General features: G+C 37.2%; 1 protein-coding gene across 10 annotated transcripts in view; it reads right to left on the minus strand.

The window, feature by feature from the left end:
• Positions 1-18,435, minus strand: part of RPGR (retinitis pigmentosa GTPase regulator) — a 151,034-nt gene that overhangs the window by 44,775 nt on the left and 87,824 nt on the right. For 7 of the 10 annotated variants that reach the window (XM_074391965.1, XM_010334823.3, XM_074391967.1 and 4 more), the window contains 6 exons: positions 18,037-18,162; positions 16,758-16,850; positions 14,864-14,926; positions 12,154-12,312; positions 10,664-10,813; positions 6,423-6,581 (listed from right to left, as the gene is read on the minus strand). In XM_074391965.1, coding sequence (XP_074248066.1) covers positions 6,423-6,581; positions 10,664-10,813; positions 12,154-12,312; positions 14,864-14,926; positions 16,758-16,850; positions 18,037-18,162 — 750 coding nt within the window. The remainder of the gene's footprint in view (positions 1-6,422; positions 6,582-10,663; positions 10,814-12,153; positions 12,313-14,863; positions 14,927-16,757; positions 16,851-18,036; positions 18,163-18,435) is intronic. The other 3 variants (XM_074391966.1, XM_074391961.1, XM_074391963.1) reach the window with 1 other exon arrangement.

The following is an 18,435-nucleotide window of genomic DNA, read 5'->3' on the forward strand; positions in this document are numbered from 1 at the left end:
ATGGTGAAATCCTATCTCTACTAAAATTACAAAAATTAGCTGGGCATGGTGGCACACATCTATAACCCCAGCTACTCAGGAGGCTGAGGCACACGAATCACTTGAACCCAGGAGGCAAAGGTTGCAGTAAGCCAAAATCGCACAACTGCACTCCAACCTGGGTAACAGAGCGACACTCCATCTCAAAGAATAAAAAAGAAAGTATCAACTGCCATTCAGCTAATTCACTACCTCAGAATAAACAGTGAATAGTGTCTTCTACAGAAAAACTTCCTTTTAAAAGTAGTTTCGGATCACCTAAGGTCAGGAGTTGGAAAAGAGGCTACAGTCAGGAGTTGGAGAAGAGCCTGGCCAACATGGTGAAACCCTGTCTCTATTAAAAATACAAAATACAAAAATTAGCTGGGCATGGTGGCGCACACCTATGATCCCAGCTGCTAGGGAGGCTGAGGTAGGAGAATCACTTGAACCCAGGACGCGGAGGTTGCAGTGAGCCGAGATCAAGCCACTGCACTCCAGCCTGGGCAACAGAGCAAGACTTCATCTTAAAAATAAAATAAAGAAGTCTAATAATCTATGTTATAAAACCTAATTTCAGAGAATTGTCTTGAGAATTGAAACAGACGGTACATATGCTAGATTTATTCACAAGTAAAGCTTCTTTACTAGGAAATGCAACTATAATAAGAGGAGAGGGAAAAGCTTTTCTTTATATTGATATTTTGAAGTGATTCCAAAAGACTTCCAATAACTCAGTAAATATTAGGCCATATGTTTTCTAGAAACGGAAAAGCATAAAAACAGGATACATGACCCTGATGAAAGGGCCCTCTAGACGCATCATGTTCTTGGCTGCTGCATTAGGAAGCGCATTGTTGATTCCATTAGTCACTATCGCCTTAGTACACTGAGTTTAGTACATCGAGTTTCTCCTACTGCAGAAGGAAGGGCAAGAGCTTGGTATTCAGGTTAGACCCAAACCTTCATTATTTCCAGATGTGGCAAGCAGGTGAGTTACGTACATTCTCTGATGTCATAATCCCTATCTAATAGAGTTGCTGACAGGATTAAAAGAGAAAACATTCAGGCAGATTTGAAAACACAATAAGACATTCCGTTGTAAAAAACACTTTTCTAAAAAAATATCTAGTCAACTCATCTTATTCTAACAATGGAGGTTAAAAATGAAAACGTAACTGTCGATTGTCATATAGTTTTACATCTTTTTCTAACAAAAATGTCTGCTTCATAAATAAGGCTATAGATATTACCCCTTAAAGAAAACATGCTGTATCAAGGATATGAAGCCATACTGAGGCAATGGCAAAATGATCCTTATTTTAATATTAAAAACCATCTTAGTTTAATTAATAATCACATGGCATATTTCCAGTTCTAAATGTTCAGCTTAACAGTAGAATGTTGGGTAGATTAAAACAATTATCTATGTCTAGCTGACCAATAATTACTCTCCAATTCTTAGGCTGTCAGATTTTAATTAGCCTGTGAAATGAGGCCGTTTAGGCAGCCTGAATCATGCTACAAACATTTTGTTCAGTATCCTGGTAGGTTCCCATTCAGCTGCTTGGATATTAGTGATGACAGCAGTTTCTATTTCATAAAAATGATCTAAGATGCTCTTATTTAAGGACATTATATTTAATAGCCAACAGAATTGTTGGCCCTATCACCTTTGCGAAATCTAGTAACATAATTTAATGTTAATAATATTACATTAGGAAAAGATTTGATCAGTGAGCTTGAGATCAATATTACTATAATTTCAGAGAATATACTTGATTTCAGAACTAATAATTTGTTGAACTGTAGAAAAGTTAAGTTTATCCAAACATAATCTGAGAAGTTAAGATAAATTCTCATTTGCCTCAGGACCAAGATATCATTGTGGACCCCATTTTACAACTGGCCTTTCTTGTCTGTTGGTAACTGCTGTGGATGACATACAAAATTACAAGTATCACTCTGCCTTACTTAGTGTGTCCCAAGTTCCAGCCTCAGACTTTTTTCCACAGTTGTCCATGGTTTCCCTGATCTCAAGGAGAAACTATAATCACCCCATCACCACAACCAGTTGTATTTTCTAACCTATCATGGTCATGTGCAAATATTATATTTTAAATAAATTCATCAGAAATGAACTAAATTGCTTTTAAAGTAGTTTAATGAAAGATCCTCAAATAGATTTTAAGATAAGAGGTATATACCCAAAGAACTATAAAGCGTTCTACTATAAAGACATGTACATGTATGTTCACTGCAGCCCTGTGTACAATAGCAAAGACCTGGAACCAACCCAAATGTCCATCAATGATAGACTGAACAAAGAAAATGTGGTACATATACACCATGAAATACCACACAGCCATAAAAAACAATGAGTTCATGTCCTTTGTAGGGACTTGGATGAATCTGGAAACCGTCATTCTCAGCAAACTGACACAAGAACAGAAAACCAAACACCACATGGTCTCACTCATAGGTGGGTGTTGAACAACAAGAAGACGTGGACTCAGGGAGAGGAACATCACACTGGGGCAGTTGGGGGGCGGTAGGGGAGAGACAGTGGGGGGTGGGGAGGGATAACATGGGGAGAAATGCCAGATATATTATGCACCTGAAGTAAAATTTAAAAAAAAAAGGGTTATAGACACATAGAAAAACAAAAAAACAAAGCTGCGGAGGTCCTTCGTAGAATCATCTATTCCATGTCCTTTCCTTTAATGAAATAAATTGGAACAGGTGATTAGGTATTCTTTCCTTAAGGTCTTACAAAATATTTCATAACTCTCTTAGCAATCCAGTTTAGTATTTAATCATACTGATGATCAATATACCCTTCAGGTCCATTTCTTCATCAGCTAGGACTAAATATTTTTAAAATTCTGCCTATACTGTGTTCCAACAGGGCTGGCTCATACTAAAGCTCTCACAGGTCCATGGAAAAACATGAAAAACAGGTAAAGCAGTGAAATTTCCATACAGATACATTTATACAGTTTAAGGAGGTGTCCTTTATTATACAATTAAGAGCTTTTTATTTTGAAATTTTTCCTTATTTTATGATATGATAGTGCAAACTGTCATTTTTTTTTCAATGCCCATATTTAGGCAAATGCAAATCAGAAGCTGGCAACCATCTATTGGTTCTCACAACTTTTTAAACTCAAATTTTAGATTATTCTCTGGGTTGTAACACAAGCTCTTCACTGTTTACAAAGTCATTTGTGAAATGTAAAAATTATCTCTTCATTTTTTTTCCCTGTATTACAAAGTTTTTCTCCTGTATTCCCCCATTCAATGTTGGCTGCCACAATCAGACAGGAAATGCAAGGACACTTTTTTTCTTGCATCTGTAATGAAAATCTTAGTGGCAAACAATAACTGTTCCAGGTCTGTCAAATAGATGTATCTCATAATTTAAAAAACTTTACTGGAGCCGGGCGTGGTGGCTCACACCTGTAATCCCGGCACTTTGGGAGGCTGAGGCGGGTGGATCATGAGGTCAAGAGATCGAGACCATCCTGGTCAACATGGTGAAACCCAGTCTCTACTAAAAATACAAAAACTTAGCTGGGCATGGTGGCGCGTGCCTGTAATCCCAGCTACTCAGGAGGCTGAAGCAGGAGAATTGCCTGAACCCAGAAGGCGGAGGTTGCGGTGAGCTGAGATTGCGCCATTGCACTCCAGCCTGGGTAACAAGCAAAACTCCATCTCAAAAAAAAAAAAAAACAAACTTTACTGGTCTGTGAGATTTCAAAGCTTGCAAAAATCTGGAGAAAGCAATAAATTTCTGGAAACATTGTATTTAAGGTTAGAACAAAGTCCACAGAAAGTTAACTGTCTTTAAAATCACAAGAAAATATCATCCTTAAGCACCCTGCTTACTTTAAATGAAGAATTTAAAATTAAGAATTAAGCTTTCATTAAAAGTATCATAGATTATCTTGTTGCTCACTTTATATGAAAATATTTTATAATGAATGAAGACATTATTATATAATCAACATTTGTACCCTTCAAAATAACATTGAATGACCTACTAAATTAATTCTTTCTATAATCTTTGCATAAACTAGAGAAAATATATAACACATAAAGAACATGTTGCATTTCTGCCTATAGAATGAATTTTCAGACACGTAAAAATTAGTTTCAAAGTTTAATTTTTAGAATATTTTCGAAATTATATAAAAGTTCACTTTTTCAGCAGGAATTCAAAAAAAACTTAAACCTCAGAATTATTTCCAAATTTATAGAAGTTTTGAAAAAAAATTATTTCTAACTTAGAAAAGATTCCTTCTAGAAACTAAAGCTAAACAGGACTGGGGCTAGAACAGGATATTGAGGAAAAGTAACACCAGAGAAAAATATATAAAGATAAAATATTATTCACTTACCTGGCAACATCGGGGATATCATCTTAGAATTGTGTATTATTCAAAATATGTCGACAACATTTCTAACTTTGGGCTACTAAAGATTAAGTGGTGACTTCGTAACTTGTTAATTTCTTTTTGTGCAAAAAATATAATAATAATAAACTAATTGTATTATGTACATTACTCATCTAAAATGCATCTAATACTGAAAAAATTTGGAAGCATCAATTTAGTAAATATATTAGCAAGTAGTGAGTATATTTCAATACAGTGATTAGAATCCTGAGAAATTCCACGTCAAAACAAATATGAAATTCAGATCCCAAAAGTAACATTACTATTGAGGTCCTAACTTTCTTTTATTATCTGTAATTTAAAACTTTACCACTTTTTAATGAATTGCTGTAACAGAACATACAACTTTAAAAAAATCTCCAAGTTATACATTGTAAATATCACAAAGAAAATGATCAATGACATGCAGAAAACAGCATGAACAAAAAGCTTCTCCAAAAGAAGGCATTTCAGGAAAAATGTCAATTTTAGATAAATATGGAATATATACACATGAGAAAAACTGTCCTTGAAAATGATCTAAAAATAATGTCATATACTGTCATTAAAAATGTTAAGGTCAGGCCAGGAGTGGTGGCTCATGCCTCTAATCTCAGCACTTTCGGAGGCCAATGCCAATCACCTGAGGTCAGGAGTTTGAAACCAGCCTTGACAACACGGCAAAACCTGCCTCTACTAAAAATACAAAAATCAGCTGGGAGTGGGGGGTGATACATGTAATCCCAGCTACTCAGGAGGCTGAGTCAGGAGAATCACTTGAACTCGGGAGGTGGAGGTTGCAGTGAGCCGAGATCCAGCATTGCACTTCAGCCTGGATGACAAGAACAAAACTCCATCTCCAAAAAAAAAAAAAATGTTAAGGTAATGAAAGTGTATATTATGTTAGCAGAAAAAATTCAGCAAGATTCGTTTTTCTTCTACTTAAAAAAATTATTCCATAAACCAGAAATGTATATTAAGTATAGGAATAAAGGGTGAGAATCTTTTTGAGTTTTTTTTTTTTTTTTTTTTTTTTTTTGAGACAAGGTCTGGTTCTGTTTGCCCAGGCTTCAGTGCAGTGGCACAATCACCGCTCACCTCAACCTCAACCTCCCCAGGCTCAGGTGATCCACCCACCTCAGCCTCCTGAATAGCTGAAACCACACTTGGCTAATTTTAGTAAAGATGGGGTTTCATCCTGTTGCTTAGGTTGGTCTTGAACTCCTGAGCTCAAGAGATCTGCCCACCGTGGCCTCCCAAAATGTTAGGATTACAGGCGTCAGCCATTGTACCAGGCCCAAAAAGTGAGATTCTTAATGGAAAGTGATGCAAGGCCACGTGACACAAGGTATCTAAGAGTCAAACTCATAGAGGCTAAGAATAGAACGGTGGTTGCCAGGAGCTCATGGGAGGCAGGAAAGAGGAGTTGCCGTCCAGTGGGCATGAAGTTTCAGTTACTCAAGATAAGTTTCAGAGATCTGCTGTACAACGGTTGTACCTACATATAAAAAATACTGTATTATACACTTAAAAAACTATCATGGGGCCGAGCGCGGTGGCTCAAGCCTGTAATCCCAGCACTTTGGGAGGCCGAGGCAGGTGGATCATGAGGTCAAGAGATCGAGACCATCCTGGTCAACATGGTGAAACCCCGTCTCTACTAAAAATACAAAAAATTAGCCGGGCATGGTGGCGCGTGCCTGTAATCCCAGCTACTCAGGAGGCTGAGGCAGGAGAATTGCCTGAACCCAGGAGGCGGAGGTTGAGGTGAGCCGAGATCGCGCCATTGCACTCCAGCCTGGGTAACAAGAGTGAAACTCCATCTCAAAAAAAAAAAAAAAAAAAAAAAACTATCATGAAGATAGTTATCATGGTAAGTATTCTTACCACAATAAAAAAATGAACATTAAAAAAATTTCATTAGCCATCACAGGAAGCAGGAAACAGAACAGTGGACTCTGCACATACCTGTGAGAACCACACTATGCTCTCCGCCGCAAGCTACTTGGATCACCTTCTCAGGAATTTCAGGCACCAGTTGGGGTATTCTGTGATTGCTCAGGAGTTCATAGGGAAGACCTAACTTTCCATTTTCAGGTTCTCCAAATATATATAGCTCACCATCTGCTATTGAAGGAAAAGTACAGTGATTAATAATGACATACATATGAACAAAAAGCTGGTTGTACCTTCAATAAAAAGTTTTGACAATGATAACTTAATACATTTGACTTTTCTTAAGATATTTTTACTGTATGATAAGGAAATAAAGCTAGATTTTCCCCTTGATTATCTTAACCCAATAATTTTCATGAAAAATTCATGACTATGACTACTAATAAATCATTTTAGTGCTTTCACTAAACAGTGAATAATACCTTGTGTCTTTTACTTACTTAAAGCTCCCATAAAAACATGAATTTTGTCTCATTCACTATTTTATCCCCCAAACCTAGCAGTGTCTAGAATAAGCGCTTAGTATTTGTAGAATAAATGAATGAATAATTGCTTTATATGAAACTGGTTTTAGAAAACTCACTTAAGCGTGCAGGAAATATGTTAAGTAAATCTTAAGATAGCAGATTTCACCATTCAGATGACACTTCCTCCAAAAAGACTCTTACCAAGGAATTCCTGACACATAATCACTGCCCTATCCATACTAACACTATTAATTTGCTTAATTACATTTATCACACTGTATTATGACTGTGAAGTTCTTGAAAGCAAGAACTTTCTTATTCATTTCTGTGCAATTAACTGAGTTCTTATAAAGTAGAATTTAAAACCCTTGTGTAAGTATATGATCCAATATGAAGAATGACATAGAACACGTCACCACTGGTATGAGGAAAGACACAACAGAGCAGATCTGCTTGCTTATTCTTTGCAAGTCTCTGAGAGAACCATGATTGATCCTTGCCCAACCCCTGGGAAGGTGGCCCCTGGAGCGTTCTTTATGTGAGTGATTAATGATTTTGTTATATACACCAGGGCAATGAATTATGCCAGATTAGGTTTCTTAGGCTAAGGTTTCTTTCTAAGGCTGCTTGCACAAATGTCAACATTGATGACACGCACCTGGCTTCATTACTGAGGGTTCTCTGAGTTTCCGATGCTGTGGCCAGCTGCTAGCAGGAAATGCCTGAATGACCAGCCCCCCTAAATCCACTGGAAGCACCAGAATGGGCTTCCCTGGGCAGAGACACCCCACACATGTCCCTGTAGTTCACTGCTAAGAAGAAAACATGCCCTGTGTGGTTTCCTAAAAGAAAGTACTAGAAAGCCTATGTTTGACTTTTCTGCACTCCATTGCAGATGCTTATCTTTTTCCTACTTTTTATTTTTGCTTTGCATCCTTTGCTGTAATAAATCTTATCCATAAGTATAACCGGCTATTGAAGATTATGAGTCCTTCTAGAAAATCACAGAACTTAGGGAAGGTGTGGGAGAGCCAATAAACAAGATATGTACCACTTAAAATACGGTCAAATACTGTAAACACAACTATATTGATTTTCTGAATTGATCTGCACAGAAAATGAAGTTTTATGGACCACAGTTTTCTATGAAGTATTTAGCAAACACTGGCACAAAAGTGGTGCCTAATAAGTTAGCACCCTTCCCCATTTTCCCACGCTTGTTGCCTCCCATAGGAAACTGGTTACTAAGTCCTAATGAGTCTCTCCCCGTTTCTAAGTCCTAATGAGTCTCTCCCCGTTTCTGTCTACAGATTCCTGATTCCCCTTACGCCTTAACATGAATTTTCACCTGATCAAGTTTTCCAAATGTCTTTCCTACCTCTAATCCAACATACCCACACAGTATCAGATATATCTTCCAAAAACAAGGCTCTAATTATGACACCTCCAAATTAAAAAAAAAAAAAAAAAACAACACATGTATCAAGTATAAACTCTTCAGATTGTTACAAGAAACCTTCCATATTAGGTCCCCGGACTCCTACCAGTCATATTTCTATCTATTTCACTTAGGCCTATTAATTTTTATAAAATCTGGATTCCTCAAACTATCTACCTGGGTCTGAGAGTCACCTTCCCTAGGATTCTGATCTTAAGCACACTGTCAAGTCTCTATTCTCCAGTCTCTGAAGATTGTTCCACAAATTCCTGCCCCCAGGTACTGTGACCCCAACTCATTTGCTTATATCCTCTATTGTACTGCACCTAATTCAGTGAATTATTGGTTGAAATGCTTGGACCCAACTATTAACATATCAGATGAAAAGACACAGAAATAAGGGATATACCTGAAACCTCCATAGATTTTACCTATAATATGTGAAAACTGAGTATTTTATATAATTTATAATATGAACTTGAAATGAGAACATGAATTTAAAACATGAATGTGAGCATTTAAACATACTATTAGGTTAAAAATCTGTAGGAAGTCTTAAACATGACTATCTTAGTAATCTGTTCTGTATTTTTATTAGGAAATAAACAGTTCTGTTTGAAGGTTCCTCAAAAAACTAAAAACAGCTACCGCATGATCCAACAATCCCACTGTTGGGCATATATCCAAAAGAAGGGAAACCAGTATATCAAAGATATTATCTGCACTCCCATGTTTGTTGCAGCAATGTTCACAAAAGCCAAGAACTGAGGGCAATCTAAGTGTTTATCAAAAGATGAATGGATAGGGCTGGGCGCGGTGGCTCACGCCTGTAATCCCAGCACTGTGGGAGGCCGAGGCGGTGGATCACGAGGTCAAGAGATCGAGACCATCCTGGTCAACATGGTGAAACCGTAGCTCTACTAAAAAGACAAAAAATTAGCTGGGCATGGTGGCACATGACGGTAATCCAGCTACTCAGGAGGCTGAGGCAGGAGAATTGCCTGAACCCAGGAGGCGGAGGTTGCGGTGAGCCGAGATCGCGCCATTGCACTCCAGCCTGAGTAACAAGAGCGAAACTGCGTCTCAAAAAAAAAAAAAAAAAAAAAAGATGAATGGATAAAGAAAATGTGGGGCCGGACACGGTAGCTCACACCTGTAATCCCAGCACTTTGGAAGGCCAAGGTGGGTGGATTACCTGAGGTCAGGAGTACAAGTCCAACCTGACCAACCTGGTGAAACCCTGTCTCTATTAAAAATACAAAAAAAAAAAAAAATCAGCTGGGCAGATGGTGGGCACCTGTAATACCAGCTGCTCAGGAGGCTGAGGCAGGAGAATTGCTTGAACCTGGGATGCCCAGGTTGCGGTGAGCCAAGATCATGCCACTGCACTCCATCCTGGGCAACAGAGCAAGACTCTGTCTTAAAAAAAAATGTGGTACTTAATGCACAATGGAGTACTATTCAGCCATTAAAAAGAATGAGATTCAGTCATTTGTAATGACATGGATAGAACTGGAGGTCATTACGTTAAATGAAATCAAACAGGGTGGTTAATGAGTCCAAAAACTAGAAAAACAATACCTAGTATTAGTACAGCAGGATGGTTACAGTCAAAATAATTTAACTGTACATTTTTAAATAACTAAAAGAGTATCATTGGATTGTTTGTAACACAAAGGATAAATGTTTGAGAGGACAGATACCCCATTTTCCATGATGTGAATATTAGCCATCACACACCTGTATAAAAACATCATGCTGCTACCAATTCATTGGCAACTTTGGGGGGCACTGAAATGGGTCAATTACCACTTTCTAACCCTGAATCTATGGCACATGGAATAAAGAGTAAATGTATAAAATAAATATTTAAAGATTTGTCTAAGAGGGCCCATAAAACTATTTCCTCTAGGTGTTTTCACTATTAAAAAATCCCACAATTAGATAGAAAGCCATAATCATACTTCCTGTATTATTATTAGTGCAGATACAGACTGTAACAGCTAGAGTCCAACATTTCAAATATTTTAACTAAGATAGAAAAGGTTGCCAGTGGGTCCAAGAGAAGTTGGGAATGCTGAGAAAGTCCCACCAAAGGAAACCATATGTCATGCTAAGCTCTCTATATTCACCTAAAAAGTGATCATGTCAGAGAGAGTTTGAATTATGAACTCTAATTATATAAATGGAGAAATACTGTGACCTAAAAAAGACCAAAATCATTTCATTACATGGACAACCATGGCATTATTTCTACAGAACCAGAGAATATGTTACATCATTTCATTATTAATTTAGTAATAACAGAGAAGTGGGACATAACATGATGAATTCAAAATGTGTCTTACTTGTTACAAAAGCTGAATGGTAATAGCCACAAGAGATCCAGGAGACAGGTTTCCCAGTGGTCACTTGATGAGGGACACAGGCATTAGGCATATCTGGTAAGCCAATTTGTCCTTCGGAATTGTCACCCCACATAAAAAGTCTTCCATCCTCTATAAAGAAAAACACAAGCGGGAGAAAGGGTTTTAAAAGATAGGCAGGCTCTCAAGCTATTATACTTCCAAAAGATCATTTATTTTTTAATTCATAAAAATTATGTATCTTGATAATAAAGTACTACTAAGACATTTATACTAGCTAGCTACTTAACAGTTCAATTTGTATTGTGAAATGCTTCTACAATGATAAAGAACACTAAATAGCCTGATTGTAAATCACTTTAGTCACGGACATATTTTTATCTTGTTAGCAAAGACAGAATGCCCTTTCCTACAATCACCCTTTCCCATTCTAATGTCTCTAAACAGTAATGTTCTCCTCCTTCTAAGCAGTCTACCTGCAACTGAACTGAAAGACAGCACAGGTCACATCAGACATTTGCAGGTCAAAAAAGCCTGGAAGACCTTGCTCTTGAAAGCTCTGTGGAAATGATGTTTTAAAAAAGAACAAAATAAATGTATTTCACTATATTTTTTTCCTTATAATTTAAACCTGAAAACACAGAATCCAGTCTCAGAGAATGAGGATATAATAGCATGAACAGCATCTCAAAAATAGGTAACATATAATTTCTGATAAGGATTTTGATGTCAGAAAAAGCTAACCTAGGAAAAATATTTTAGAAAGGAATTATCAACTTATTTATTTATATATTTTAATTAATTTAATTTTTTAATGTTTGAAATGGTTAAATAATGCAAATCAAGTAACTGAAAATAAGAACTGAAAGAATGATGTCAAATTGCTAACTTAATGGCTGACAAAATCTAAAGAACTGAGGTCCAGATACAACTCCGACTTTCCTGATAGAGTAACACTGGATGTTACACAGTCTCCTGCTTGAAACAAAGCAGTGAACCAGCAGCTTCAGTGAGATCGAGCTGATCTTGGCTCCAAACTTTAAAGAAATGTCTCATATGGGCTTTTGGTAGAAAGAGCAGAGAGGTACAATGACCATTACAAACCAAATCTTAACATATGCTGCAACAGATTTCTGTGGATGTTTCTGATAGCAACTTCAGTTAAAACTGTGAGTATAACTTTCAGAGCACACAATGAAAATAATATTTAAGAATATCTAAAGGAGTAGAGACACAGCATAGCTTAGAACTTATTTGTCCATTACTTTTTAAATGTATATGTACATTCTAGCTCAAAATAAGCATAAAATTGCAATATGTCAAAATTTAAAGTTATATTTTAAATGTTTTCTGAAAGGACATAGTCAATGAAACAAAACTAAACAGCAATGCTGTCTTCAGTTTACTGAGCTGGCATATCTTGATCTATAGGAAAGGAATGTGTCCCAGATTGAAAAGGAAGTAAGTCTCACCAGTTAGGGCAGCTGAAGTATTAGATCCAGCAGAGAGCTGTTTAATCTTATGCTGGGGTGTAAAAAAGCTAATTAGATGAAAAGTGGTTCTTTCTTCAGTGTCACCAAGCCCCAACTGTCCTTCATCATTTCCCCCAGTTGCATATACATTGCCTCCTTCTGTACATGAAAAAGAAGACATCAATAGACTATAGAGTCCCTCTTTTTACAAGACAGGTCAGTGTAGAGCAGTGATTTCCTCTATTAACGGTGAAGAAGGTTGAAAATTATCATTATCCTATTATTTGGTAGACAACTCCATTTCATTCTCAAAATAAAACAAAACAAGCAAGGCCACATACTTTTGTGAGATTTTAGAAATCAATCTATAATGTAACTAGCAATTGAAATGACCAGAATGCATGAAACATATTTCTTGCTAATATTGCACTTTATTAACTCAGAGTAAAAACAAAGAAAGTAACTTCCAAATTAGTTTAAAATGCAAATATAACTATTTTAAAAGAGATGTGTTCCTTAATTTTAACTTCTGTACCCAGTAAAGTTAAGGTATAATAGTACAAATAAGTAAAATGAGGGAAATCCAGGAAGAATCTAATTAGAAACATAATTCTATGTTGTATTTATTTTAACTTCCTAGTTAAATAGGAGGGTACTATAGCACTCTGTTTAGGAGGCAAGACTCCAGAACCAGACTGCTTGAGTGCAAATTCTGGCCTGCCACTTACCAAAATTGTGGGACCTTGGGTAAGCCATAACCTCTGTGTGCCTCATTTTCCTCATCTATAAAATGGTGACAATAATAGTACCTACTTCATAGAGTTGCTATGAAGATTGAATTAGTTGACAGTTATAAAATTCTTAGAACAGCATTTGGCTCATTTAAAGTATGTAAAAATGTTTGTTAGTTACTCTCTTAATTAAATAAAAAGTACATCATGCCTAGATTATAAATATTACCAGTAAGCTGTAAATTAATGAAGATTTTTAACACACACATTAAATTAGCTATCTATGTCTTAAATGTATACATGAAGTTAAAGCAGACGTCCCCAAACTTTTTACACAGGGGGCCAGTTCACTGTCCCTCAGACCGTTGGAGGGCCGCCATATACTGTGCTCCTCTCACTGACCACCAATGAAAGAGGTGCCCCTTCCTGAAGTGCAGCGGGGGGCTGGATAAATGGCCTCAGGGGGCCACATGCAGCCCGTGGGCCGTAGTTTGGGGATGCCCGAGTGAAAGCCTTGCTAAATTATGGGGCAAAATCAGCGTGAATGAGTAAAAATTTTAAAGTTATTGTTATTTTTTATTTTATTGTTTTAGGAAAAGAAGAAACCTAATTGGGGAAACAAGACTAGCTTTCAAATGGAAAATACTACAAGGTCAATGAAATTGGAGTACACAATTAATACATATGGAGCAAACCAGAGTTGGTGAGATGCTGCAATAATTCAAACAAATAAATGAACACAAAGTTGTGAACAGCCACAAAATGTTCCATGGAAGAAGTAACACTTAACAGGATCTCAAAAAATAATCTGAAAAGGCTAAGAGAAAGAGAAAAGACACTTAAGAAAGAAAAACATATGAGTGGTGAAGAGGAGCTGAGGCAGTGAGAACATCCTAAAGGCAGAATAAGCTGGGGGGCAGGGGTGTGGGGCGGGGGGAAGGAGGTAGAAGTACTGTTCAGTGGTCAGGTCCTGGAGGTCTAATTGTTCCAACAGCATTTGCTGAAAATACTACCCTTTCTCTATTTAATTTCCTTGGCATCTCTGCCAAAAATCAAGTGGGCATATACATATGGGTCTACTTGTAGACTCTATTCTGTTCCATTAATCTTTGTCTATCTTTTTGCCAATACCACACTGTCTTGATTACAGTAGCTTTACCGTGGGTCTTCAAATAGGGTAATGCCAGTCCCCTAATTTTGTTTTTGTTTTTGTTTTTGTTTTTTGAGACGGAGTTTCGCTCTTGTTACCCAGGCTGGAGTGCAATGGCACGATCTTGGCTCACCACAACCTCCGCCTCCTGGGTTCAGGCAATTCTCCTGCCTCAGCCTCCTGGGTAGCTGGGATTACAGGCACGCGCCACCATGCCCAGCTAATTTTTTGTATTTTTAGTAGAGACGGGGTTTCACCATGTTGACCAGGATGGTCTCGATCTCTTAACCTCGTGATCCACCCGCCTTGGCCTCCCAAAGTGCTGGGATTACAGACGTGAGCCACCGCACCCGGCCAATTTTGTTATTTTTTAAAATTGTTTTGGCTCTTGTATGTCATTTGCTTTTCCATATAAATTTTAGAAGCACTTTGTTAATTTCTACAAACACACATACACACACAAAAGCTGGTATGGATTTTGATGGGAATTGTGCTCATTCACATCAACAGCCTTTTGGGTGCCTTCTATTCACCCTTAGTAAGGAAAAGAGAAGAGCAAGAACAGGAACAACCAGTCTTTAAGGTGGACACATAGGTTAGGTCACGCTGTCCCATGATACAATCCAAGAAAAGAAGCTTTTTCTTCAGCCACTTGACATTTACATGTATATTTGCAAAGGCCAATGTGTACTAGCCACTGACATTTTAAAAAACCCTAATTTTACTATTGCCAAAGTACAATCTCTATCAATTTTACAAAGCCACATTACTGGAATGAGACCTCAGTTCTCAAAGTCAGATAGGAAATCATACAGGTTGAGCACTATACCTGTTGACACCAGGGTGTGGTTCCTTCCACAGGCAGCTAATTTCACTTTTTCAGGTTTTAGAGCTAAAAAGATTTTAAAAATGGGACAATTATTTTATAGCAATGAAAATGAACAATATTCCAGGACAAATGGTAACCAAGTGATGGAACTGAGATTTAACAGCAGGCTTGTCTGATTCCAAAGTCAATGTTCTTAACTAGCAAACCAGAGGTTTTCAGAACTGGTTATGTCATCATAACCAGTGGAGCTTTGAATACAATACAGATATCTTAGCCCCATCCCTAGAGAATCTGAGTCAATGGGTCTAAAGTAGAGGCTGACATCTATATATATATTTTTTAAGCTTCACAGGTAGGTGGGGTGTGGTGGCTCACACCTGTAATCCCAGCACTTTGGGAGTCCGAAATGGGTGCTTGAGCTCAGGAGTTCTAGACCAGCCTGGGCAACATGGTGAAACCCTGTCTCTACAAAAAATACAAAAATTACCTGAGAGTCGTGGTGCGTGCCTGCAGTTTCAGCTATTCAGGGAGGGGTTGCTGAGGAACCTAGGAGGTCGAGGCTGCAGTAAGCAGAGATCACGCCACTGCATTCCAGCCTGGGTGACAGAGCAAGACGCTGTCTCAAAAAATTAAAAAAAAAAAAAAAAAAAACTCTACAGGTAATTAATATGTGCTGAGCCCCACTGTATTCTATTATGTTGCCTCCTCACCAACCTGATCCATCACCTAACCTGCCATCACCATTATCAAGCTCACCTTCTACCACATACCACATTCAATGAAAAACTGTATGACCAATATTCACAAGCATACATCTATGAATGAAAGTTGTTCATTCATTCGTCAACATATTCAAAAAACATTTAAAGAACATCTCCTAAGTGCTTCACATAGGGGCTGCAAAAAGATGACTAAGATAGAATCCCTGGTCTCAAGAATCCCATAGTCTAGAATCCCGTAACATAATCCTGTTAGCTTGTCTATTAGATAAGATATTTGAGAATAAGGGTCATGGTCTCTGTGAATATCCCCAAGTGTTCAGACTGTGCTCAATAAATACTTTTTGAACACATGCAATACTTTAAAAGTTCCATAAAAATTCCCAAAAACAATAAAAAAAAAAGCTAAAAAAAAAAAATTCCCCAAAACAGCATCAGTATAAGCTACACTGAAATTTTCAGCTGAAATCAAAATTTAGCCAGGAAGATAAAAAATACTGCTCTTACTACATCTCAAGGAATCTCCATCACCCTTTCAAGTTCAGCTGATATTCACAGGTTATACCCATACAGAGGTTTTGCATATGAGATCCTGAAAGCTTTGTAAGGGTATTATGTATCTAATAATTTCTGGAATGCTGCTGATTTCAAGTATTTTGTCCTGTTGTTCTTTTACTCTAGTACTAATCAATCCCAAGTCTCAATGTTCTGTTTACTTCATCTAGTCACTATATAAAGCAGGATAAGTATGTTTTATAGAAACAGCAACTAAATAGAAACATAATGTCCACAACTCTACTAAATGAGACAATCTCAAAATTCTATAATATGATGCTGTTTGTTCTCTGTACACACAATAATAGTAATATTTAAGCAGTTTTACAAACGAAAAAAAAAGGGGGCTGGGGGGATGTTCAAATACAATACTGTAAAATTATTACTTCCTTTGTGGGCTCTGGGTAAAATCAGTCAGATTTTTAGACCCTAACATATGAAAGCAGTTCCAAATATCATATAAAAGATAAGTTAAATGCTAATAATATTCAAGCAAATGTCAGAAAATAATGAACTAAAGGCTTTATTATGTGCGACATTAAAGAACTACACAGTCAACAGAAAAATACTTTATAGAGTTTGTTAAGTATTTAAAGTGAAAAGATGAAAAGATCCCAAACCTTTGACGCATGTTGGCTTGCTGACGGCTGACTTTGATCCTAATCCTAACTGACCCCAGTTGTTACTGCCAAACACGTAAAGTTTATTATTTCCTGGTGGGAGGGAGAAAGAAATAATCAATTGAGGCATTTTTCACATAATGTAAGATGAGGTCATCACAAAGCAATAAAAAGCTATACTTTAAAAATGTCATTGCTTTTCTGTGTTGAAACAAGTTACCTTGTTTATCTATGTATAAACAGATTCTATTAAGTAGAAAAGAGTTTCTAAAATTATATAATAACAGTTACTTTGTTTTGTTTTGTTTTGTTTTGTTTTGTTTGAGAGAGTCTCGCTCTGTCACCCAGACTGGAGTGCAGTGGCACGATCTTGGCTCACTGCAACTACCACCTCCGGGGTTCCAGCAACTCTCCTGCTTCAGCCTCCCAAGTATCTGTGACTATAGGCACACGCCACCACATCCAGCTAATTTTTTTGCCTGTGTGTGTGTGTGTGTGTGCGTATATATATATATATATATATATATATATATATATATATATAATTGCATTTTAGGTTCTGGGGTACATGTAAAGAACATGCAGAATTGTTGCATAGGTACATACATGGCAATGTGGTTTGCTGCCTTCATCCCCATCACCTACATCTGGCATTTCTCCCCATGTTATCCTTCCCCAACTCCCTACACCCCACTGTCCCTCCCCAGTCCCCTAACACAGACCTCAGTGTGTGATGCTCCCCTCCCTGTGTCCCTGTGTTCTCATTACTCAATATTCGCCTATGAGTGAGAACATGCAGTGCTTGATTCTCTGTTCCTGTGTCAGTTTGGTGAGAATGATGGTTTCCAGGTTCATCCATGTCCCTACAAAGGACACGAACTCCACAGAATACTATGCAGCCATAATCTTTGTATTTTATTTTAGCAGAGACCAGGTTTCACCATATTGGTCAGGCTGGTCTCGAACTCCTGACCTCATGATCCGCCTTCCTCGGCTTCCCAGAGTGCTGGGATTACAGGCCAGTTTTTTAAAAAAATTATATTTAAATAGATTAATTCCAAGAAAGGTGTGTATATAGAAAATCACAGTTAAATATACTAAGGAAACTTAAAATTTAAAATACCTCTTAATGACTGATTTTGTGAAGAATTATCTGGCAAAGTTAAAAACAACACCCTTGATACATTTTCAATATGTTTAAAACACAGCGGCACAGTTGTAACATAATATTTAGAATTTTCTAAGTATTACTGTACTCATTCAGGATAGTTATACTAACCTGTAACAACAGCACTATGTTCATCTCCACATGAAAGATGTACAGCAACATCATTTTTAAACCAGAATTTACCAGGAGTATTTTCAGTAAATTTACTTTTCCCAAATACAAACACAGCACCCGAATCTGCAAATACAAGATGGTCTCTATTTTATAACTTTTAGTATGTTGCCTGTTAAAATACCTGTTCAGCAATTTATCCATACAAAACCCTTGTTTCATGTCAGCTTTGCCCCAACTCTGGCAATATTTAAGCCTTCCTTCTTCCACCTTAATTCAGTCTTTCTTATCCTCAGACTGCATTCTAGTTTGACCTATGAAATCTGCTAAATTGAACACGTATTACTTATATACATGCATAAAGAAAGAAATACACTATCACAGGAAGGCAGTCTTCTA

The sequence above is a fragment of the Saimiri boliviensis genome, chromosome X, assembly GCF_048565385.1.
Source record: "Saimiri boliviensis isolate mSaiBol1 chromosome X, mSaiBol1.pri, whole genome shotgun sequence".
Lineage (NCBI taxonomy): Eukaryota > Metazoa > Chordata > Mammalia > Primates > Cebidae > Saimiri > Saimiri boliviensis.